Genomic DNA, 24,500 nt, shown 5'->3' with positions numbered 1-24,500 from the left:
CATATTTGTTGTTGGGCCAAGGTCTTGGTGGAAGTTGAAGATCCTGGAGCTGGGCTTAGCCTGCCGATTGGGTTAAAGTGACTTTGAGACCTGCCGGAAGATGCCAGGAGTCCAGGAACAGGTGGAGCTGGCTGGGGGCAGTGGAGGGCGTTCTCTGTTTCTTTACAGACAAGCACGTTGCTAGGTTAAGAAGGGGAAAGGAAGGGGTGGCTGGACAGAGAGGCAGAGGTGGACGCCTCTGAAAGCAGAGGGCAGGAGGGGAAGGCGCTCTGCGCTGTGCACTTGTTATGTGGCTTCATCCCCACCACGGTCCTTTGTCAGAGAACAGTTTCCCCTCGTGTTCTGTGGGGCCAGGATTCTACCTCAAATCCACCTGCATATAAAGAAGCAGGGCCCAGTGGAGGGGCCGGGGCAGTAGAGGAGTTGAGATGAACCTCCTGACTGGACATAGGGAGCTGAGATGGGATGAAGGGACTGTGTGGAGAAAACAGAAAATGGGAGAATCCAGCTAAGCAAAAATGGATGGTAACTCGTGTGTGTGTGTGTGAAATTATAAACAAATCGTAACAGATGATTTTAGTCATAAAATGAATGGCTTTTAGCCTTAATTATACATTTTCAATGCTGATGACAATTAAATAATTAGCTTTATCACTGGTTATAGTTTGTTCTGATTCCAAGACTCATTGTCTCTTCTCTAGAAATAATTTCTACTCATTTACTATTTTAATTGTATGAGGGCCACCAGCTAAAGTGACTCAGCCAATCTAGTGTAAGACATTAGGGATAAACCTTTCTTTATACTCTGTATCCAGCATTTCTAACTTGGTCTCTTTCCTCTTGATTCAAATCTGCATGGTTCCCCATCTGAAATATCTATGTGTGAATGCATGCAATCTGAAATGTCTCTGGCATTAACACATTCTGAATTTACTTTTTTGCAGCTGAGTGGTAGATGGAGGCCCAGTTGAAAATACTTTGATGAGAGGGAGAGGGGTCCTCTTAATGAAATGCATCAGGCATAACTTTGACTCTTCACTGGATATAACATAACACTAGAAACTCCCCATCCAGTGTCCCATGTTGCCATACCTGCCGTTTATAAAACTGTGCTTTGAAGTGTGTACTTCTGATTGTGATGCAAACCTAGAAACTTACTTTACACACAGGAGACGTGATAAATTGTTTTTCATATGACTGGGTTGAAAGGGGCTAATTTTGTAGCCTGCGGGCTATGACAGAGCATTGTGACAAGAGTCTCGCTGTAGGAAAGTTCATGCTCCTCAGAAACATCAACCTGTTGCACAGTTGTTCTGAGGAGCCTATTAATATTTAAGTAGATTTTTAAGAATCACCTTAAAGTGCTTGGATTTTAAAGTGCTAGGATTAGAGGGGGAAAATTGATACATTTTAACCTTCTAATCTAATTTTGAAGAACTAGTTATCTTTTCATTGATTCAAAAACAGGTCGATTGTGTTTTTATATTTCTGAAGGATAGACCCTGTCCTTGGTACCAGTGCTAAGGTATTTTTAAAAATTAATCTATTAAGGTTAATGTATCCTGAAATCTTAATACATAATTTTTTTAAGTTAAAGCAGGAAACAGGAATGGGAACAAACATTTATGAATGCCTTCTGCTTTGCTAGGCCTCTTTTAAAAGGCATTCTGCAAGTATGTCTTAATTGTAATACTGTCTTTTAAGGTCCCCATTCTTCGCCCATTTAACAAATGAAGAAAAGGAGGCTCAGCGAGATTTAATAACTTGCCTGGGGCCATACAGTTCACGCATGGTAGCACCAGATTCGAACCCTGCCCTTTCTACTACTCTGCTTCTCAATTAGCATGAGCACCCCTTCATTACCTGCCTGAGGAAACCGTTCATACTCTCCAATCCTTTTTCTTTTTCATCAACTCATTCTTTGACTAGGAGGTGTATTAATCACAGCCTATCAATACAGAGAACTTAAAGAATTTAAAACACTCTACATTAAGGAAAAAACTAATAAACTTTTGGATTCATGTTTAGGAGCTAGGTTGTGAACCTTTGGGAGTAAATATATTGACGAATTAAAATCACATTAAACAAGAAGGAATGATACATTATTAACCACCATAAAACTTTTTTTGTTTTCAGTTACGATACCAGAAGTGCTTGGTAGCCAGGCCACCTTCACAGAAAGTTCGACCGCCTCCCCCGCCAGCAGACTCTGTGACCAGAAGAGTCACAACCAATGTAAAACGAGGGGTCTTATCCCTCATTGACACTTTGAAACAGAAACGCCCTGTCACAGAAACGCCATAGCTGCATATGCGAAAGGACTCTGTACCATTTACTGAAGGTTGAATAGCTACACTAAAGAAGAGGAGCTGATCTCTGGCCTTCCATTCAGTTGCTGATGCTTTGTCTTCAGAGAATTTATCCTTAACCAAACAGTGTTAGACAAGCATGTTCTCTCGTCTTGCCACCATCGTGTGATATGAAAAGAAGCATGACTAATTTTTTTTGCTGTTGGTAAGTTACATCATGAGCAGTGGAAGGTCCCTTTCTTATTGTAAATATCGTAAACATTACGTAATTTCACACACACACACACACACACACACACACACACACACACGGGGAAGAACGTGGCCACATCCCTCCCAGTGAAGATGCTGAATCCTTGGAGTGAATGACACCTGAGTTAGTTTCACTGTCTTCTTGACTGGATCTGTCACAAGCAACTTTTAAGTCCTACAGCACTTTGCTCTGTTTTCAGCATTGGATTAGACACTGCATACTGGATACCATTGAATTGCTATAAAAATTGGATGACGAATTTTTGTTTTAGTTTTTCATAAAATCGAACCTTTGGTTGACAAAACTGGCTGTTGGCATCAGAATAGAAACCAACTGGCAGCTTTCCTTGACGAGCTTCTTGACACATGGACACCATTTCATGTCTACAGCTGTTTGTGGGATATTGGGGGGAAAAAGTGAAGCTTCACAATTGAAAAGCTAAATTTCAGAAATTAAAATCGAACAAAAATAGCCTTTCTGTTTAGGTGGTTTTCAAACTGATTAAGAAAAAGAAAGAGATTTGCAAAATCAGGATGCATTTTGGGTGGGACATTATTTCAAACTTCTGCCTTATATTGTACAATGCAGCTATAGAATTACAGTTCACTATGGCCATTCTCTACATAAACAACATTAAAACGAAATAGTCCTCGTAAGCCTTTCATCCTTAATTTGATAATTAGCCAATATGCAATTTGGAGTTGAGGAAATACCATTTTCTATTTTAGATCTCCACCACCATGTCATGTTGTAGTCCCCATTCTAGGTAAACATTCTGCTAGGATTCTACATCTAGCTCAGTCTTACCCTAATGCTTTTTGCCCAGAAAGCTGTCTGTCCATCATGTATTGTCCATGGCAACAAACTGCATTAAATTGAACCTTTCTGCATTTATGTGTTTAATATTAAAATTTGTTGAACTTTAGATATATTTTCAAATTTATATTTTTTCCATTTATCTTCAAGATTTAAGAATTTCTTATCAGAGCAAAATATACATAGGAACAATGTACTATTTAACAGGTTTCCCAAAAATAGCACTTTCCTCCTTCTTTATCAATAGACAAGAGACTTAGATGTAAAGATACACAGATTTAGACTCTTGTTGATACTGTTTAAAAGAAGTCACTAAGAAGCTAAATCTAAACATGTTTTGTTTACTCTTCAGTGATAAAAATGATCATTTTATAGCATCATCCAGTTATAAAAGCAATGCTTTATGTTTATCTACTGCTATGTACTTGTCAGAATGGTTTCCACATTTTTATCATCACATTTGAGCCTTATGAGGTAGAGAAGGTAATAAACACATTTGAGAAATAAAAAAATATGAATTACAGGGGCTCAACCACCTAGCCTAAGACCTCAGGAAAGTGAGTGAGAAAGCCAGGACTAAAACTCATCACGCATCTCAACTCCCAGTTATTAAAGTTACGCTGCTTCCACGCAAGTCAGGAGGAGTCTTTTCAAACTTACTCTGAGCATATCCAGTTATTGTTGAGCAATCTTAAGATTCCCTGTATAAGCAGGGAAGTATGGCCAAATTACTTGTGCAGTAGAATTAAGTATAAAGCCGATGCCCTCTCTCAGTCCAGGACTGTTTTCCTGCATTGTGCCTCAGATGTGTTGTAAAGACAGGATTCTATGTGCAGCACAACCTGTTCAACCCACAGACTATCCAGAGATGATGTTACGTGTGGTACAAATATTCCTAATTCATGATACTTAGCCACCAGAGAACATGATGGAATGAGTAGGTGGCCTCCTGCCTCTGTTCCGTCTCAGAACTCTGGAGTTGTTTGCTAGCACCCTAGAGTTATGGCAAAAAAGATGCCACTCTAGAAATGAATTATACTTCTCACCAGCCTATATACTGTTCTATGGAAGTTATCAATAACATCCTAAGAAATTACTTCATTAAAGAAATCCTTACTGTGCCCTTCAGAATTCAATCATGATGATTTTTCATCTTGACCTCCACAGTGAAACATTTTAGTGTGATAAACTTCAAAATTCTTAACTAGTGAGCCACTTTTATATTGGAAATCTCTACCAGAACCGCATTCATTTTTAAGGCATACGTTTGTTTTCAGGATCAAGAATACTGAGCTAGCTTTAAATAGCAAACTGATTTATATATGCAATTATAGGATGCATTAAGATGAATGATAGCCTTTACATACTGAAAACTTTACTGCAGATATTTTGTTTTAAAAATAGCTTTGCATAGTAAATGCAATTACTTTTGTAAAACTAATTATGTTAAGCCGTATGTTCAGACACTTTCTGCCATGGCCAAAAAGTATGTATGAAAGTGTGTGTGTATTTTCTGTGAAAGGATGCCAGTGTTTTACCTGATATTGTAGTGACACTTCAGTTATCTATGCATTCTTTGTATCTGTGATTCGGTAAACAGGCAGCCATGTTCACTATGCCTTGTATGTCTTATCATTTTTTTAATTAACCTGTTAAATACAGCTTAAAATATTTTTATTTTATTTATTCTATTTTTACTGAAATATACTGCATTATTGTGTTTAATGTATTATTATCTTTACTGGATATTATCTCTCAGTGTATCCAGGTCTAAGTAATCTCAGTGAACTATACATTGCCTCAAAGGTGGTTTTGTAATGATTTGTAGTCACATTTTTATTGGAATATGTAGAAGAAACGGCAAAATACTTACAAGTTTCTTTTTATTTTTTAAAAGCAGCTAGATAGACGCATACTTGCCACCTCATACGTGTGCTCCTTGGCCACATCAAGGGCAATAGCCAACATGCCTATGGCTAAAAACTTTACTTTGCAAACTTAAAGCACTGCTCGGTGCTTCATTTTTATATCCTTCACAACACGTGTGAACTCATCCAGAGACACACACATGTCCTCATGCCCTTTGTTTCCACCTGAATATATGATCAGCCATAGCTAATTGGGACCATTGTCTTTTGTTTATGTCTGTCTTACTGCATGAAGCAACACTAGACCCATTCTCATTAAAATAAGTTCTTGGTGATAAACTGTTGGCACTGCTACTTTTTAAAAAATGCCGCTTTTATGATTTTATGATGAACATTTGTACAAGTCGACACAAGGTCATTTACTAGAAGCCCTAAGTCTTTCCTCCTCTTCTTAGATGACACGCTCACTTCATAAGCATTGCAACACAAATTAAAGATTTCATTAACAATGTGAAAAACATTTCCCTAACTGATATTAGCACCACTTAACTAGTAAAAGCATTAGCTCTCTAGTTTGCCAGATTTCCTCTACCCAATACACAGCTAACATGTGTTACACAGCCTGTAAAATGAAGTTTAATTTATTTCAGCTTCAGAGAAAAGATACTGCACACATTTATCAATGAGAGCACTCCCTGCCATCCAGAGCAGCTTGTTTATCCCAAAAGAACATTTGGTTTTGCTTTTGGCCCCTTCTGCTGTTGACCACTTTTACACATTTTAAATGTAATATGTTGTGAGAATAAACTTAGCTGCGTAAAATGTTTGGCTCATTTATCTGACATCAGTTATACATATCCAGGCATAGCGATAAAAATCTCACGCCAGTCATTTTATTTTCAAATTATTCTTAAATTTAAAACCATTTTAGTAATGTAAGATTTTGCTTTGATTAGCTGTTGTATATTTCTACCTGGTAAGAACTAGAAAGTAACTTTAAATTTTGAATAACTCATCACACTGTCCTTATTTGTTACTCAGGAAGGACATCTGGCATTTTGGACTTGGAGGCCTAGTCACCAACTTGATGCTCGTGTATGCACTCTTTCTAGTATTAAGAGAGTCCATTTTTATTTTAAGACCCTGATGTCAAAGAATGAAAGAGTTGTACAGGCACTAAATCCAAAATGAAAAGTAACTGGAAAAACAGTATTTGAATCTGGTTTAACTGTTAGGCATATAGAAGAAGATAAATGGAATATAAAGTGTATAGCCATTTTTTTTGTTCATCTTGCATTTCCTTATCTTTTTATCTCAAAGGTAGTTATTCTTCAAAGAGCAAAATTTCAATTGGTTTCAGCTATTATACAGAGGTAAATAATTACAGGTTAAAAATCAATTTGCTATTGGGATATCTAAATACCAGTAATTTCATTATTTTAGTTTTTGCAGCATTTTTCTCTTAAGCTGAAGAAAGAAAAATGTCAGTGTAATCAGTGTTTTTCACTAGAATTCTAGCATATTGTTTTTATCCTAAGTATTTTTCCTTTTTTACTCTACCAAAATATTTAAACAATTGATCACGTCCTTCTAAGAAGATTCTAAAAGAAGAAAACCACAGGCTTAATGAAAGAATGGTTTAATACAGAATCTCCATATACTTATAAAGAGAAAAATAATTTATAACAAGATTCATGTTATGGGATACTGAAGTGAAGTGGCTGAAGTTATGACATGAATTATACACTGCTATAAAGATCAGAAAAATATCCTGACCTACTCCATAATAGGGTGAGTTCTCTTCTTATAACTTATCACAGAAAGTAAAAATCTTGGACCTGCTACTTCTGGACAGTGGAGTGCTCTTCAGCCTGGGGCAGAGGGGTGAGGGCAGGAAAGAGATAGAAGATTCCCGGGATAAAATATCAGGTCTTTACTGAACAAAGTTCAGTTCAGCTGCACTTGCCTCCTGGAGGCATGGAAGGCTCTGAGTCAGTGGTAGTAAGAGGAAACCATACTCTGATATCAAGCAAAGATTATATAGTTTTTGATTTTTGAAATTAGTAAAATAAGCTGAGCATTTAAAACATTTCCATAGTTTTTAAGTCATAGTTAACATGAAAATTCTTTGGGGATTTAAAAATAATATGTCTGGTTCAAGTATAAAAAGTCATGTTTCATTGACATGCATTACTGATAATGCTTCAGCTAAAAAAATTTATTACTACTAAATGAAATCTACCATTTTTATCCTCACTTCAAGTGAGGAAATTAGAGCTGAAATGAATACTAGAGCTGAAACAGACCTAAATATTCATCTTGAAGAAGATAATATTCTCCTAAAATCATGACATCTGAATTGAAATTTAGGAATTTATGTAACACTATTCAACACAACTGGATTCTGAAAATAGAACGTTAAATTCAAACGTTATAAATGTGTCTGTGAACATGTTCTTAAACAGCAGGATTTATAGTTGTAACTTACTTGATTTAATATCAATTTCTGTTGCCATGATGAAAAAAAGTCAATAGACCCAGAAATAATCACCATAACCAATTCTTGGAAGGCAATTGATAATACAGTCAAGATGAACTGACTTTTAATATAATTAAAATAGTGCTACAATATATTTTAATTGAGCATCAGAAATGATTTACCAGGGCTTCACTGCTATGTGCCATTTGAAAGAACCGTTTTCACCTGATCTTTGAATAGACCCAGAAATTTGTATACATTTCTTGAACAACAGGTGTGTCACTTACATTCAACAGTTTGACCTTGTCCACAGAATTACTACTTAGATGGAAATTTGCTTATAGTCATTTTGTTGTTGTTTTTTTAACAACAGTATTTGGCCTAAATAGCCAGAAGGGAGAGCTTATGTTCACTGTGCTTAGGATCCTGGAAGCTCTTCCAGTGAGAACGTTTTCACTCTGAATGGACATATGAACCAGAACATTGGACCTTTCTGGTTTTCCTATTTCTACTCAACCTCAATCACATTACAGAAGATCAACCTCGATAGTGATTGAAATGTTTAAACTACAGCTGACTTGGTACTGAAGAGTGATCTTCAGTGCAAGATCATCTTTTCCATACTTATGCTTGCTAATAAATGCCTCACAAATTAACTTGGAAAACAAGTCTGTTACAAGGCACACAGTTTCCCTTGTGGAAAAATTGTTGAAGCTTTAAAACCAGTGTCCTAAGTCCAGACTGAAAGTTACCAAGAGTGAAACCAGTTCTAACAGCTGTCTAACCTGCAGACTCTGGGGAAAAAAAAAAAATCTACTCCTGACCCTGTAGAAAAAATTGCAAGACACTCACAGCTATGGTCGAGAATGCCTGGGTAGAGAGGAAGGTAAGTTTTCTTTAGGTTTTTCCCCTCTTCTGAGTATTGATGGTGTGGAAAGATAGCCAGGCAAGACAGTCTTGGGCCCAACCCAACGATAGTAAAAATGTGGAGTTGGTAAGTGAGATCTGATCCCTTGCGGACTGGGAAACGGCAGTATGACTGGAGGCAAGGCAATCTCTATGGGTTTCAGTGGAATCATTCTGTCTTCTGGCCGAGATCTCACAAAGTTTGTTGGCCGTTCATGTGGTCTGGCAGATGTATTCTTCATAATTGTAGGCACTAAAGGATTGGTGGTGGGCTTGCTGGGTTTTCTGACCTGTGAGGAAGAACCCACTTGATTTGTATTTTTCTGTGGAAGAGATGTTTTTGTTGTTAATGTCTCCGGCTGATTAGCACTCACATTAGTTTCTCGACTCAGGAACTCAGCAATTTTCATTTGGATGCCGCTGTTATCAGCAATGGAAGATTTTGGCAATGACATTTTCTGTTTCTTCTTCTTCTTCTCCCGTTTTGAAGATTTACCCAACTCAATCCCCTCCAGTAGACCCTTTGCTGCTGCACGGGCCAAAACATCTTTCACAGACACTGTCTCAGATGGGTCCCGCTATAATTAAAGAAGCAGTTAGTAAATGTGGGAGTTAACTGTTACCATGTATATCACAAATAGTTATCAGTGTTTCAGTAAAGATAAAAGAGTATCATTATTATACTAAAAGAAATAGTTTTTAGGCTTCAGTCCCTACTATATCCCATAAGCTTCAGGAAATTACTTTCATTGTACTCAAACCTCCCCATCTGTGAACCTGATAGAAAAAAAAACAAACAAACAGAATTACAGAGCTTATTTCTTGTCTGTGAGCTAAAATGAACTAGATGTTGACAAGTGCTTAGAGAGGTGGGGGTAGAGAGTAAGCAAGGGAAGAACACTCAGGAGAAGCATAAAGATAAAAATAGGGATTTTGGCCAGACAGTAATAATTCTTTTTCATGCCCTTTAGGTATTTATGAAATAAGCATACCATTATGAAATGTTCACAAAGTTCCTAGGTTCTTTGTATGAGGCTTTGTTGTTTCTTAATCCCTAAGTATGAAATAGATTGGGATTTTATCCTTACCTCCCTTGTTAGAACAGAAATAAAACAACCATTGGTAATTTCAGATGGTTCCATTCTAAAAAATTTGTCAGTAGACAAATGTATTTCCTTTAAGGAGCACAGTGGAAGGACAGGGGGACTAAGCCTGCAATAGATAACAGCAAATAATTAATAGTTAGAATGTTTTATTTGCCAATCAAGGGAGACAGTAAATTGCAACAAAGCACACACACATCCACCAATTGTTAAACAAAAATTCCAAATAAGAATAAAATGTCAAGGCGAGCAATCAAAATGGCAGAGTACAGCATGACGTGAGCCAACCTCCTCTCACAACTATGCAAAAAAAAAATCTACATATGGAACGATTCTCACAGAATATCTATTGAACACTGGCAGAAGACCTCAGACATCTGAAAGGGCAATAAAATCTCCACATAACCAGGGAGGACAGAGGAAAAATGAGGGAGAAAAGGATCAAAATGGAAGCTGTGCCCCTGGGAGGGAACTATGTAAGAGGAAAGGTTCCAGCACCCTGTGAAGTCCCTTCACCAGTAAGGAGAGGCGCTTCCTCAGAGGAGAGCGCAGAACCTGTCTGCAGCAGGCAGAATAGAGAGACCTGTACAGACAGTCAGTGCCTCAGCTGTGCACTCCCCAGCCTGAGACACGCATCCACTGGTGCAAGTAGGGGCTGGGCGCTGAAGCTCGGGCTTCAGAGGGCCAATCTGGGGAGAGGACCAGGGTTGGCTGTGCAGAAACAGCCTGAAGGGGCTGGATTCTGGTGCGACTGCAGCCAACAGTGTATGCAGAGAAAGCCTGAACCCACCATAGCGGTGATGTACCATTGTTGAGGGCATGTGAAGGGAGGGGCGGAACCTGCCATAGCAGCCGCTTTCCCTGCACACGCACTCCAAGACAATAGGACACAGGCTACATGAGTTCCAGGAGCAAGCACCAATCACTGCGTGTGAGCTCCAGGAACTGGCATGAGCCACTGACAGTATCACAAGTTCCAGGGGCATGAGCAAGCTGCCTCTGAGAGCTCTGGGAGTGGGCACTAGGTGTTACTCTGAGAGAGAATGCCAGCAACTGCATCTGCACACACTCTGTCAATGGGATAATGGATAGCACACAATGAGGAAAGAGGCAGCAGGCACTCATACTGAAAACAACCCTCACACAAAAAATAACCCACACAAGCTACACAGGGCTGGTCCCACATATAAACAGCCCTCTAAGGCCACAGAAGATAATTCCTAAAAGGGAAAAATATGCAACCTAGAATACTATACCCAGCAAGATTATCCTTTAGAACAGAAGAAGAGAGAGAGAATTTCTCAGACAAGCAAAAACTAAAAGAATACAGTAATACTAAGCCTATCCTAAAAGTAATATTGAAAGGTCTTCTCTAAATAGGATAGGAGCAAGAATTTATAAAAAAGAGAAAATCATAACTGGAAAGTAAATAATGTAAGCCAGCAAAAGGATTAACATGAAGATGTAAAAGAGACATCAAAATCATAAAATGTTGGGGAGGCGAGTAAGAAAATGTAGATTTTTTTGAGAATGTGTTTGAGCCTGTATTACTATCACTCTAAAGCAAGTTGACACAGAAAGGGGTAAACACACTTGAAAAACAGAATAACAAGTCAAAAACATACAACAGATTTACAAAAGCCAAAAGAAGAGAACACAAACATAAAAGGAAATCATCAAATCACACACACAAAAAAAGGAAAAAGTAACAAGAAATACAGAATCAACTGGAAAACAAGGTTTAAAATGGTAATAAATATATATCAATAATTACCTCTCAATGGCCTAATTGCTCCAAACGAAAGACAGAGTGGCAGACTGGATTTTTTTTAAAAAAGAGCCTACAATATGCTTCCTTCAAGAGCCCCACTTTAAGACAGACAACACACAGGTTCAAAATGAGAGGATGGAAAAAGATTTAATGCAAACAAATGACAAATGGGGGTTGCAATAACCAAATAAGACAAAATAAACTTGAAAAAAAAGGCCAAAAAGAGATATATAATAATAAAAGAATCAATATAAGAAGAGGTTTTTACATTCATCAACATACATGTACCTAATATTATAATTATTGTTCAGTTGCTAAGTTGCATCCAACTCTTTTGTGACCCCCATGGACTATAGCCCGTCATGCTCCTCTGTCCATGAGGTTTCCAAGGCAAGAATACTGGAGTGGGTTGCCATTTCCTTCTCCAAGGGATCTTCCTGACCCAAGGATTAAACCCACATCTCCTGCATTGGCAGGCAGATTGTTCACCACTGAGCCACTAGGGAAGCCCTGCACATAATATAGGAGCATCCAAATATATAAAACAAATACTAACAGATATAAAAGGAGAAATTGATGAGAATACAATAATAGTAGGAGATTTAACATCCCACTCACATCAGTGGACATATCTTCTGGACAGAAAATCAATAAAGTAACAGATCCTAAATGATAAAAGCACAAAATGCACAGCCAACATTCTCTAGGGATGATCACATACTGGGGCACAAAACAAGTCTCAATGAATTTAAGAGTATAGAAATTATCTCAAGCATCTTTTCTGACCATAATGGCATGAAGCTAGAAATCAATCACAGAAAAAGAAATGAGGAAAAAAATGACCACATGGAGACAAAATATGTTATCTTAAAAATCAGTGGGTGAATGATGAAATTAAAGAGGAAATTTTAAAATACCTTGAGACAAATGACAATGAAATCACAACAAAATTTATGGGATGCAGCAAAAGCAGTTCTTAGAGGGAAGTTCATAGTGATAAAAGTCTTCCTCAAGAAACATCTAAAACAACTTAACCTACTACCTAAAAGAATCAGAAAAAGAAGAACAAATAAAACCTAACATCAGCAGAAGGAAGGAAATAATAATCACAGTGGAAGTAAATAGAGATGGCAGTTCCTTAAAAAACTAAAAATAGAGCTACCATATAATCCAGCAATTCCACTCCTGGGTATATATCTTGAAAAAGATGAAAACTCTAATTCAAAAAGATACATGTACCACAATGTCCATAACATCACTATTTACAATAGACAAGACATGGATACAACCCAAGTGCACATCAACAGATAATTGGCTTAAGAAGATGTGATGCTATATACATATATATTGGAATATTAGCCATAAAAAGAATGAAATATTGCCATTGCAGCAACATGGGTAGACCTACTAAAGAATATTATACTTGGTGAAGTCAGAGAAAGGCAAATACTATATGATATAACTTAAATGTAGAACCTAAAAATAATACAAATGAATCTATATACCAAATAGAAAGACTCACAGACATAGAAAACAAACTTATGGTTACCAATGGGAAAAGGGAGAGGAGGAAGGGATAAATCAGGAATATGAGATTAACAGATCTAAACTATAATACATAAAAATAGATAAGCAACAGGATTTACTGTATAGTAAGTACAGGGAGCTGTATTCAATATCTTGTAACAATAGAAATGTGTGTATATATATATATATATATATATAAATAAATATAATGGAAAATAATCTGAAAATATATATATTCACTTATATATACACCTGTGAGCTTCCCAGGTGATCACATGGTAAAGAATCCACCTGCAATGCAGGAGACCCAGAGTCAATCCCTGGGTCTAGAAGACTCTCTTGGAGAAGAAAATGGCAACCCACTCCAGTATTTTTGCCTGGAGAATTCCATGGACAGAGGAGCCTGGCGGGCTACAGTCCATGGTGTCACAAAGAGTCAGACAGGACTGAGTGACTAAGCATGCATATATATACATAAATATATTTCAGTTATATATAACTGAATGATGTTATGATACACCTGAAATTAATATAATATTGTAAACCAACTATACTTCAACTTAAAAATGAAAAAATCTAATGAAATACAATACATACAGATTTTCCTCTATTTTTGCCATATTACATTCTTAGAAACATCATTCCTGACAGACAAATCAAATCACTCACACTGGTGAATTTGGTTATATTGTGCAATAATTCTGTTTGCTACTAGATGGTGATTTAGTTTGTGCTGTGTTAAGAAGCTGGCAGAAATAAGGTTGGCTGTTAACTACCAACAAGAATTATTAAGGAAGTAAAGAAAGAAGGGAAATATAGATGTGGTTAACATGTCCATCTGTGAACTGGCAAAGGAAAAACATCAAATTAAAAGGAGGGAACAAACCATATGCCTATTAAGATCCTACTATAAGAATTACAGGGACATCCCTGGTAGTCCAGTGGTTAAGAATCTGTCTTGTAGTGCAGGGGATGCAGGTTCAATCCCTGGTTGGGGAAGTAAGATCCCACATGCCTTGGAGCAACTAAGCCCACACCACAACTACTGAGTCCAACACAGCCAAAGAAATAAATAATTAAAAAAAAAAGAATAACAGGAAAAGTTCAGAACAAGGGAAATAAGTTAAAAATTGGAGACATTTTAAAATACCTTATTAATTATCACAGTCTTGAAGAACTAACTGGTGTCATATATCATTAATAGACATACTCCTTATCTTGATGTCCAGAGTTTGGATGGAGTATTACAGTTCTTCTTCTCTGCTGCTGCTGCTGCTAAGTCACTTCAGTCGTGTCCGACTCTGTGCGACCCCATAGACGGCAGCCCACCAGGCTCCCCCATCCCTGGGATTCTCCAGGCAAGAACACTGGAGTGGGTTGCCATTTCCTTCTCCAATGAATGAAAGGGAAAAGTGAAAGTGAAGTCGCTCAGTCGTGTCCGACTCTTAGCGACCCCATGGTCTGCAGCCTACCAGGCTCCTCCGTCCGTGGGATTTTCCAGGCAAGAGTGCTGGAGTGGGGTGCCATTGCCTTCTACCCCTAGTTTAATATATCATTTTACCCAAAAGCTATTATGGTTATTCAGGCTATTTTTATTTCAATCCTTGTGGGTGCCAAAGGCTAAACAGGTCTAAGAAACATATATTTTCAGATAATAAATATCCAATTTTCTTGCTACTTTCTAAGGTTATTTTATACTTTCCTTTTATTGAAGCATGTATCTAAGACTCAGGATACAAAGTTTATATTCAATTTACCCAGAAATCAATCAAGTCGAAGCCCAAATGCCTTTAACCTTATTTAGCAATAATAATAACAACAACAAAACAAATCTTTTAGTGTACAATACAATTCACATACCAAGCCATTGCAAAGCTTTTACAGAATCTACTTTAAAGTTGTAAAAAGTTAGGGTATTTGGTCATATTAAAGTCCAATAAAAAAGAAATGAAATGCCTTCTAACTTAGAAAATTGTAATTTTTCACTTTCAAAGATATTTAGTTGAGTTGTTTAGAATTCTTTCTTTCTTTCTTACCTATAAGGTTGTACTTTAATCTCGTGGTCTTGAAATTCCAGTGCTTTCTTAACAATAGCTTCATTTTCCTCTGGATAAACTGAACATGTGCAGTAAACAATAGCTTGAGCTCTGGTAACTATATTTAAAGAAGACGGAATATAATGACTCCATTAACAATCGTGAACAAATCTCTTGTGTTTTCAGTGGTGGTGTGGTTCAGTCACTAAACTGTGTCCAACTTTTGCGACCTCATTGCAACCTGCCAGGCTCCTCTGTCCATAGAACTCTCTCTGGGCAAGAATACTGGAGTGGGTTGCCATTTCCTCTCCAGGGGATTTTCCTGACCCAGGGATCGAACCTGGGTCTCCTGCGTTGCAGGCAGATTCTTTACCAACTGAGGTACAAGGGAAGCCCAGATGTCTGTACTAATACCACACGGTTTTGATGCGAATGATGTCTACAGATGATTGCATGGCTCCCCTTTAAAGCATGTATTAGTAATATAGTCTGGCCAATAAATGAAGTAAATATAACTGAATCATATAGAAATTGAAAATCCAATCCATGTGACCAACCTTATTACAAACACAAGCAAATAAATACTGCAGATTACCACAGCTTGACACTTCCAGCCATTCTTCCAAAAGCCATATCGCATAACTAGTTAAAAGGACTCTAGAGACAGACTTAAGTGTGAATCCCAATTCTGTTATTTACTGATTTATGAACCTGAGAAAGTTACTTACCTCTCCAATTCCTCAACTCTAAAGTGAGGTAATATTACTACCAGCAACTCACTCATGTTCACATTTACCAAGCACGTACTACATGCTAAGCACTGTTCTTACTATTTAATACATACACACAAAAACCCCTGCCCCAGGGAGCTTATTTTCTATGTTTCATTGACATAAGACATAAACAGGGCTTCCCTGGTGACTCAGTGGTGAAGAATCCACCTGCCAATGCAGGAGACATGGGTTCCATCCCTGGTCCAGGAAGATCTCACATGCCGTGGAGCAACTAAGCCCATGAGTCTAACCTGAGCTCTAAAGCCCATGGGTTACAGCTACTGAACCCACAAGCTGCAACTGCTGAAGCCCACGTGCCTAGGCCCCTACTTCACAACAAGAGAATCCACTGCAATGAGAAGTCTGTGCACCACAATTAGAGAGTAGCTCCTGCTCTCTGCAACTAGAGAAAAGCCTGCACAGCAATGGAGACCCAGCCCAGTCAAAAATAATAAATAATTTTGAAAAAACATAAATAAATAGATTTTGGAATTCCCGGCTGGTCCAGTGGTTAGGACATAGCAGTCTCGCTGCCAGGGGCCCAGGTTCTTAGTTCCCATTAGGGAACTAAGATCCTGCAAGCTGCGCAGTGAGACCCCACCTAAAACTAAAGCATTGGGCGGTGACAAATGCTACAGAGAAAATCAAAGCAGATATGGAGGATGGTTAGTTTCAAGAGATTATCTTGCAATTTCAAATAGAGCAATCATAGAAAGAATTTTTAAAATGTATTATTTATCAGCTCCCTAATCTTCCAACCAACTCATTTCATTGATCATATACATACTATCATATTCAAAATAGTGTTCATTAATAGCATCAGTTAAAAGAACAGAACCCCTCCATGTTTTTCTATTTTGCCTAATTTCTACTTCATATATGCTATATCTTTATATATTAAATGATCTATACCCTATACTAACCTTTGAGCCTTTGGAGGTCAGGATTTATCCAAACTCATATTCTTAACAACTGGCTTAATACCTGACCCAGAATAGACATCTGATAAACATGCACTAAGTTAATAAAAGTTAATGTAATTTCACAGTCTTCTAGATTTCCATATCTAAGTGTGAAAGGGCATTGGTACTCAAAATCTAAATGTAGGGATTGAAGCAATAATATAAATACTTAAATGGCCTTGTTACTCAGACTTTAAGAGATCTAGGCTTTATCCTTAATTCATCTATTTTCTTTTTAGTATTAAACAAATTAAGAGTTTAACTAAAGTTGGAATTATAGAAGAGTTGTTAGGGTGATACAAAACAGAAAAATTACATTGAAAAGCCAAAGAAGAGAAACAGAGAAGATGAAATTATACAACAACTGATGTACATAATTATTTCATTTCACCATTAAGAAGCTGATAATTCTTCTTGCTAACCTATATTTAAAATGATAGTAAAGCATATATTTTAGAGACTTAGATTGGTAAAAATAAATATTTTGTTATTTTAAGGAACTATGACTAAGGGTTCTGGGAAATCCACTTATGGTTCACACATCATTGCCTGAATATGATAAATGAAGTATTAGTGTTTCTAAGATTTACAACATATTTTCAGTTTGTGCTGATAACAAACTTACATTTCATGGCATGTGCTAGCTGTTCATATTGCTGTTGAGCAAGAACATGAAGTTTATCTTCTGATGGGCCTCCTTGAGAGAAATCCTTAAGTAAATCTGTATCTAAAAACAAATATATGCTTTAAAATATATCACTATTAGATTTTTCATATATTGCTGTGATCACATTATTTAATATTTTAATCATTTTCCCTATTAATGAGTTTTCATAGAAAATATTTTTTAAAAATACAGTACTATAAAAATGCTGACTTAAAATTTTAAAATCTGAATTGATAATTTTGCTTAGTTTTAATATTACTTTTCCTTTATTCTCCAAATTCTTATCATAGAGTTATCTAACCAGCCAAAAAATAAGTCATTCAAGCACAAAAGATAGGATGCAGTCAGCCTGAGTATGAATAAAGAGAAAAAAGATCTATTTTCCAAGGCAGAAACTGATGGGCTACAGTCAGATATGAGAAAGAAAGAATACAGTTAAAAACATTAGCTTACTAAAAGAAATCTTGGAAGAAAAAACTCCAGGGAAGCAACTGTATGTCTTCATAATAGATAAAAAAACAACAGATCAAGAAATTCTTACAGTAATTTTTTAAATTTCTAAAACTATTTTTAACATATTTCTTGATAATATTAACTAAGATATATTGACTACTACTCTATATAGATTATTTTATTCAACAACCCCTTGAAGCATTATTATCCCTCTTAACACTGAGAAAATTGTTCAAGCATACATTAAATAACTTGTCTAAGGTCATACAGCTACTAGATCAAAACCAGGTTCTAGCCTGGCAATCAGACCAAACTTCTAAGCCCTGTTTTATTCTGCCTCTCAGTAACTCCCTGGAATATGTGCTAAGTCACTTCAGTCATGCCCGACTCTCTGCTACCGCCAGGCTCCTCTGTCCATGGGATTCTCCAGGCAAGAAAACTGGAGTGGGTTGCCATGCCCTCCTCCAGGGGATCATCCTGACCCAGGGATCGAACCTATGTCTCTTATGTCTCCTGCATTGGCAGGTGAGTTCTTTACCACTGAGCCACCAGGGAAGCCCCCTGGGAATATAAGAGGCAATTATTTATACCATATATTGGGCTGGTCCCCATTCCAGTAATATTACTAAAGGTTAATTAAACTTCATTTCTTTCCAATTTAGTTTTACACTTCACATTTTTCTAAGTCTTTAATCACTTTTTAAAGGACTATTTATACATTATTATACTCTAAAACCATATCAACTTACCTTTTTCACCCCATTTTAAAATAATTTCAAGTGGTTAACAAAGATCAATTTTATATATTCCTCAAATAAAGGAATTTTTTTAACCATTCTAAAAATGGTTGTAATGTTTTTCAATATTAAAGTGTTTTTCAAACTAATTCATGATTTCTCATGAATCTAAGTTTATGATCACTAAATTTATGACTAATATTTTTACCATAATCACTAGGTCAGCAGCTCCTTATCTGCTCTGGCTATTACCTCCTCAAAGTAGTTTCCTTCAATACCTTCCTTTTTTCCAAGCTTGCCAAAGACCACTTCTTGGCTTAGCTGGTCACCTTGTCAAGGATTTCAAAATATTACCAATATCTAGGAAACTTTATTTTCCCTTTTTGTCATTTGTGGTTCCCTTTGGTCTTTTCTCCCCTAGACTCTAGATTATTTTTACCAATGGTTTATTTTGTTCTGCGTTCCCACTTCAAGATGGCTCAGGCTAAGGCCAGTCTCACAGGAGTTCTAAGCTCGAGTTCTTTTGACTGCAGTGCTTATTGCAGCTGCTGCTATTACTTCCTCTCTTCTTTCAAAATTTAATTATTCTCTGATCATTTTCCAAAGTGAGTGTAGGAATTTTCTCAGTCTACCACACTCCCCTCTGAGCTGGTTATTCTTCTGTTTAACTCTCATGGAAAGAAATTTTCTGTAGCAAGACAGAATTCCATATGGTTCAGTATAAGCAAGACAGAATTCCATATGGTTCAGTATAAAAATTGTGTGGTATAGTGGAATTCTTTCTATAGTGTAGTATAGTGGAATATGCTAACTAAGCTGAATTTGAATTCCAGCTTTGAATCTAGCTACATGACCTCAGGCAACTTGCTAAATTTGTCTGAATCTTTGTTTTTTTGTCCCCTTTTATAAAACAGAGATAATTACATAACACTATCCTCACAAAGTTATTGTGAATATTAAGTTATAATACATGAACACTTCCTGGAATATCGATTGGGGCATAGCTGTACTCCATAAATATTACTTTCCCTCAATTTCTTTTCCTTCATTTTAAATTCTTTCCTTGCTAGAAATAGCAAATAGTTACTCAACATATTCTGAATGTTAGTGGAATGTCTTCTCTGTTTAATATCCAGTTAACCTTATCTATGCCTTTCACTATAAACAAGGGATTAAAGTGAGAATCAATTTCAGTTAACATACTGTGATTAACAGCATGATTCAAAGGGCTGGAGTCAGAGCAGTAGTGTTTGAATCCAGGCTCTGACACTTATTAGTCAAAACACCAAGAGGCTTCAACCTCTCTGAGGCTTGTATTCCATATTTGTAAAAGAGAAATAATAAGAGTTAACCACTTCACAGTGTTCTTGTAAGGACTCGATGAAATAATCCAAGCAAAGTGTTCAGTTCAGTGCCTTATATGTAACTGCTCAATAAATGTTAGTGTTAAAAATATTTCTTAGTTTATTAAAGAAGCAAATAAAATATTCTCAGAATTAACATTTGAGAAAAATCATAAAACATACATGCTGCAGGTTAAAGAAGTCTTGACTTTGAAAGTTTGTCTACAATTTGATTAGAATCATCTTAGGGCACAGCCTCTAGAGTTCAGTTCAGTTCAGTTCAGTCGCTCAGTCGTGTCCGACTCTTTGTGACCCCATGAATCGCAGCACGCCACGCCTCCCTGTCCATCACCAATTCCCGGAGTTCACTGAGACTCACGTCCATCGAGTCAGTGATGCCATCCATCCATCTCATCCTCTGTCATCCCCTTCTCCTCCTGCCCCCAATCCCTACCAGCATCAGAGTCTTTTCCAATGAGTCAACTCTTTGCATGAGGTGGCCAAAGTACTGGAGTTTCAGCTTCAGCATCATTCCCTCCAAAGAAATCCCAGGGCTGATCTCCTTCAGAATGGACTGGCTGGATCTCCTTGCAGTCCAAGGGACTCTCAAGAGTCTTCTCCAACACCACAGTTCAAAAGCATCAATTCTTTGGTGCTCAGCTTTCTTTACAGTCCAACTCTCACATCCATACATGACCACAGGAAAAACCATAGCCTTGACTAGACGGACCTTTGTTGGCAAAGTAATGTCTCTGCTTTTGAATATGCTATCTAGGTTGGTCATAACTTTCCTTCCAAGAAGTAAGCGTCTTTTAATTTCATGGCTGCAGTCACCATCTGCAGTGATTTTGGAGCCCCCAAAAAATAAAGTCTGACACTGCCTCTAGAGTTAGGCAGATCTAAATCTTAATCCTGACTCTGTCACCAACTAGTTATATAACCTTATAAAAATGAATCAATCTCTCTCAGTCTCAGTTTTATTTATAAAATTCTCATAAATTTTAATGCCAATATCTTGAGCTCTGGTATATACCAAAATAGTATACTGGCCAGCATCTGTTCTGATTGCCTACATCGCTCTAATTACTAAATATTTTGAATATCCCCCTTGTCCATATTTCACAGAACTGGTGTAAAAATTAAATGGTATCATGGTTGTAAAATACTTTCTATATAAGTGCCTTATATATGGTAACTATTCACTGATCAGATGTATCTATCACTTTAATGATTTTAAAAATAATGATTTTAAGTAACTTAATTTAAAAAATATTAACAAATTTAAATAATTTAGAAATTAAAAGTTAAAGCAAGTACCTTCATGCTCATTTAAAATAAATTCTACTGGATTACTAACACCAAGTCCTGAACAACGAGGAAGCAGCAGAATCACTTTAACTTTCTGTAATCGATGATCCTTTAATTCGAGTTTCATAAATGTCTCATGAAGTATCTCAATATCTGGGAGAAAAAACACAGAAAATGTATGCAAAACATTAATTAAAAAATCTTATGCAGTATGTAGTTATATCTATTTATCACTATTCATTTTTAAATCCTCAACCACACAAAATGTCATTTTAATGCAACCAGAAAAGAGGATTATTTTCTGATAACATCCTTAAGTTAACACATGAATTCTCTTAATAGAGTCCTTCCTCCTTCACTTGAATGATTTTGAAGGTTAAATATCTTCTACATAAAATGTAATTTAAATTTTTCCATCCTGAACTTCAGATTCCATGTAAAGCAGTATGGTGTAGTGAACTTCCCTGATGGCTCAGTGGTAAAGAATCCACCTGCATTGCAGGAGTCACAGAAGACGCAGGTTCCATCCCTAGGTCAGGGAGATTCCCTGGAGGAGGGCCTGACAACCCATTCCAATATTCTTGCCTGGAGAATTCCATGGACAGAGGAGGCTGGTGGGCTAGAGTCCATAGAGTCGCACAGTCAGACACAGGTGAAGCGACTTAGCATGCACGCCCAGTGTAGTGGAGGGAACAGGGTTTTAGAGGCAGAAATACCCAAGTTTGAGTCCCAAATTCACTATTTACCTGTGTGACAAGCCTCTATTTCCTTATTTGTAAAATGGGATATTATTGTCCACACCTCATTTAATTGTAGTGAGGATTGAGATAAAGTAGTTAGGCTTAGCATTGTGCCTAGTATACAATAAATGCTCAGTACTGGTTACTTCCCTTTCCCATTTTTTTAATCCCCTTTTATATTCTATTTTCCCTGGAAAAAATTTTATTAGCATTTATATTTTTTTTTAGCATTTTATAATTTTTACTTAAGCACAGTCTAAAGGCCCTTAGGGACCCTATAATTTAGGACAGTCTGCCTTCCCTCAGGTTGTAATTGTCTGTGACCCTAATATTAGGGCAACTCCTCCAGTCCTACGATGGCTCTCATTCTCCTCATCTGCCGAGGAGTCACTCTTGAAATTGCGATACCCTACCCCTTTCTTTTGTCTGATCAATCTTCTATTATGTCTCTTTTGAAAAAAAATTTTTTAAATCAAGTGCACCTTTCTCTTTTTTCCCCCTATTTTTAACTCTTCATTGCAAAAGTTCAAACATTATGTCAAAAACCCCATAATATATAGTGATTTTTCAAATGTTCATGATATTGCTTCAACAGTGAAACATTCATGCCCAATCATGTTTCATCTATATCTGCACACACTTCCACCCCCCATATTATTTTGAAACTATGAAATATTTCACCATTTATCTAAAAGATAAGAACTTCTTTAAAAATAACCCCATACATTTTAAAAAGTAATTCCTTATTGTCATCAAATTATAATAGCATCCAATCATGGCTCAAATTTTCCAAGTCTCACACATCAAAATTTTTTTTAGTTTGTTTAAATCAGGAGTTACATAGTACACACATTGCAATGAGTCAATGTCTTACTTTAAATTTTTTTTGTTGACAGGTACCCTTTCCATTTTTTCTTAGCATTTATTTCTTAATATAACATGGTTACTTGTACTACTAGTTTCCCAGAGCCTGGATTTTGTTCTTTGCTTTCCTAGAGAGTAATTTAACATGTTCTTGTCTTCTGTATTTCCTGTAAATTAGTAGTTGGATCTTTAGAGCTTAATTTAGTTTCGAGTTCTTTTTTTTTTTCCTTGGGAGGTAGAGGGCACAAAACTAATTCACAAGTGATGTCATATTCATTCATTAAATTGCCTTTATGGTATGAGCAAAGGTGCTGCAAAATAGTCATATTCTAATTCCGTCTTCTTTTTTTCATTTATCAGTTGGAATGCTTCTAAAATGAGACACTTTCGTTCTTCTACTACTTGGTTACCCAGTGGTTCCCATTCTCTCTACTTAAATAGGTAAAAATTCATAAGGGTAATAAAACCAGAAGTAGGAAAATCCCATGGACGGAAGAGCCTGTTAGGCTGCAGTCCATGGGGTCGCACAGAGTCGGACACGACTGAGCGACTTCACTTTCACTTTTTCACTTTCATGCACTGGAGAAGGAAATGGCAACCCACTCCAGTGTTCTTGCCTGGAGAATCCCGGGGACGGAGGAGCCTGTTGGGCTGCCGTCTATGGGGTCGCACAGAGTCGGACACAACTGAAGTGACTTAGCAGCAGCAGCAGCAGGCATGTATATTTTCAATTTTAGTGATCAATGCTAGTTTTCCAAAGTCACTGTACAAATTTATAATCCAACTAGCAGTGCTTGAGCATTCCTAATGTTCCATACCTTGCCAGCACATGGTATGACCATCTTTGAAAAATGAAAGTTTTCATTTAGATGAAGTTCAATTTATCTTTTCCTTTGTTGTGCTTTTGGTGTTTAAACAACCACTGCCAAATTCAAGGTCTGAAAGTTTTACCCTTGTGTTTTCTTCTAAAAGTTTGATAGTTTTACCTCTTATAAATAGGTTTTTTACCCAGTTTATGTGTATGATATGAAGTAGGGGGTCCCAACTTTATTCTTTCACATGTGGATATCCAGTTATCCCAGCACCATTTGTTGAAAAGACTATTCTTTCTTTGTTGAATGGTTTTGGTACACTTGTTGAAAATCAGTTGACCATAAATGTAATTAGGGCTTTACATTTGGATTCTCAATTCTATTCCATTGATCAATGTTTATCTTTGCATGAAATATTCCCTTGGTTTCTCTAATTTTCTTGAAGAGATCTCTAGTCTTTCCCATTCTGTTGTTTTCCTCTATTTCTTTGCATTGATAAAGGACAGAAACGGTATGGACCTAACAGAAGCAGAAGATATTAAGAACAGGTGGCAAGAATACACAGAAGAACTATACAAAAAAGATCTTCACAACCCAGATAATCACGATGGTGTGATCACTCACCTAGAGCCAGACATCCTGGAATGTGAATTCAAGTGGGCCTTAGAAAGCATCACTATGAACAAAGCTAGTGGAGGTGATGGAATTCCAGTTGAGCTATTCCAAATCCTGAAAGATGATGCTGTGCAAGTGCTGCACTCAATATGCCAGCA

At 36.8% G+C, this 24,500-nt stretch overlaps 2 protein-coding genes across 12 annotated transcripts in view; one reads left to right on the top strand and one right to left on the bottom strand.

Annotated features, from left to right (window-relative positions):
* The window catches only part of APBB2 (amyloid beta (A4) precursor protein-binding, family B, member 2), a 382,672-nt gene extending 376,604 nt beyond the window's left edge, over positions 1-6,068 (top strand). For all 8 annotated transcript variants that reach the window (XM_010858831.1, XM_010858830.1, XM_010858829.1 and 5 more), the window contains one exon: positions 2,137-6,068. In XM_010858831.1, coding sequence (XP_010857133.1) covers positions 2,137-2,304 — 168 coding nt within the window. In that variant the 3' untranslated portion in view covers positions 2,305-6,068. The remainder of the gene's footprint in view (positions 1-2,136) is intronic.
* NSUN7 (NOP2/Sun domain family, member 7) overlaps positions 2,586-24,500 on the bottom strand; it is a 52,029-nt gene continuing 30,114 nt past the window's right edge. For 3 of the 4 annotated variants that reach the window (XM_010858837.1, XM_010858838.1, XM_010858839.1), the window contains exons 8-12: positions 21,321-21,464; positions 17,429-17,530; positions 15,069-15,186; positions 9,720-9,843; positions 2,586-9,209 (exon numbers count right to left, since the gene is read on the bottom strand). In XM_010858837.1, the coding sequence (XP_010857139.1) occupies positions 8,580-9,209; positions 9,720-9,843; positions 15,069-15,186; positions 17,429-17,530; positions 21,321-21,464 (1,118 nt within the window). In that variant the 3' untranslated portion in view covers positions 2,586-8,579. The remainder of the gene's footprint in view (positions 9,210-9,719; positions 9,844-15,068; positions 15,187-17,428; positions 17,531-21,320; positions 21,465-24,500) is intronic. The other variant, XM_010858840.1, reaches the window with a different exon arrangement.

Source organism: Bison bison, unplaced genomic scaffold (assembly GCF_000754665.1).
Source record: "Bison bison bison isolate TAMUID 2011002044 unplaced genomic scaffold, Bison_UMD1.0 scf7180017864451, whole genome shotgun sequence".
NCBI classification, from domain to species: Eukaryota; Metazoa; Chordata; class Mammalia; order Artiodactyla; family Bovidae; genus Bison; species Bison bison.
The sequence above is the reverse complement of the archived record's forward strand: the minus strand, read 5'-3'. Positions and strand labels throughout refer to the sequence as shown.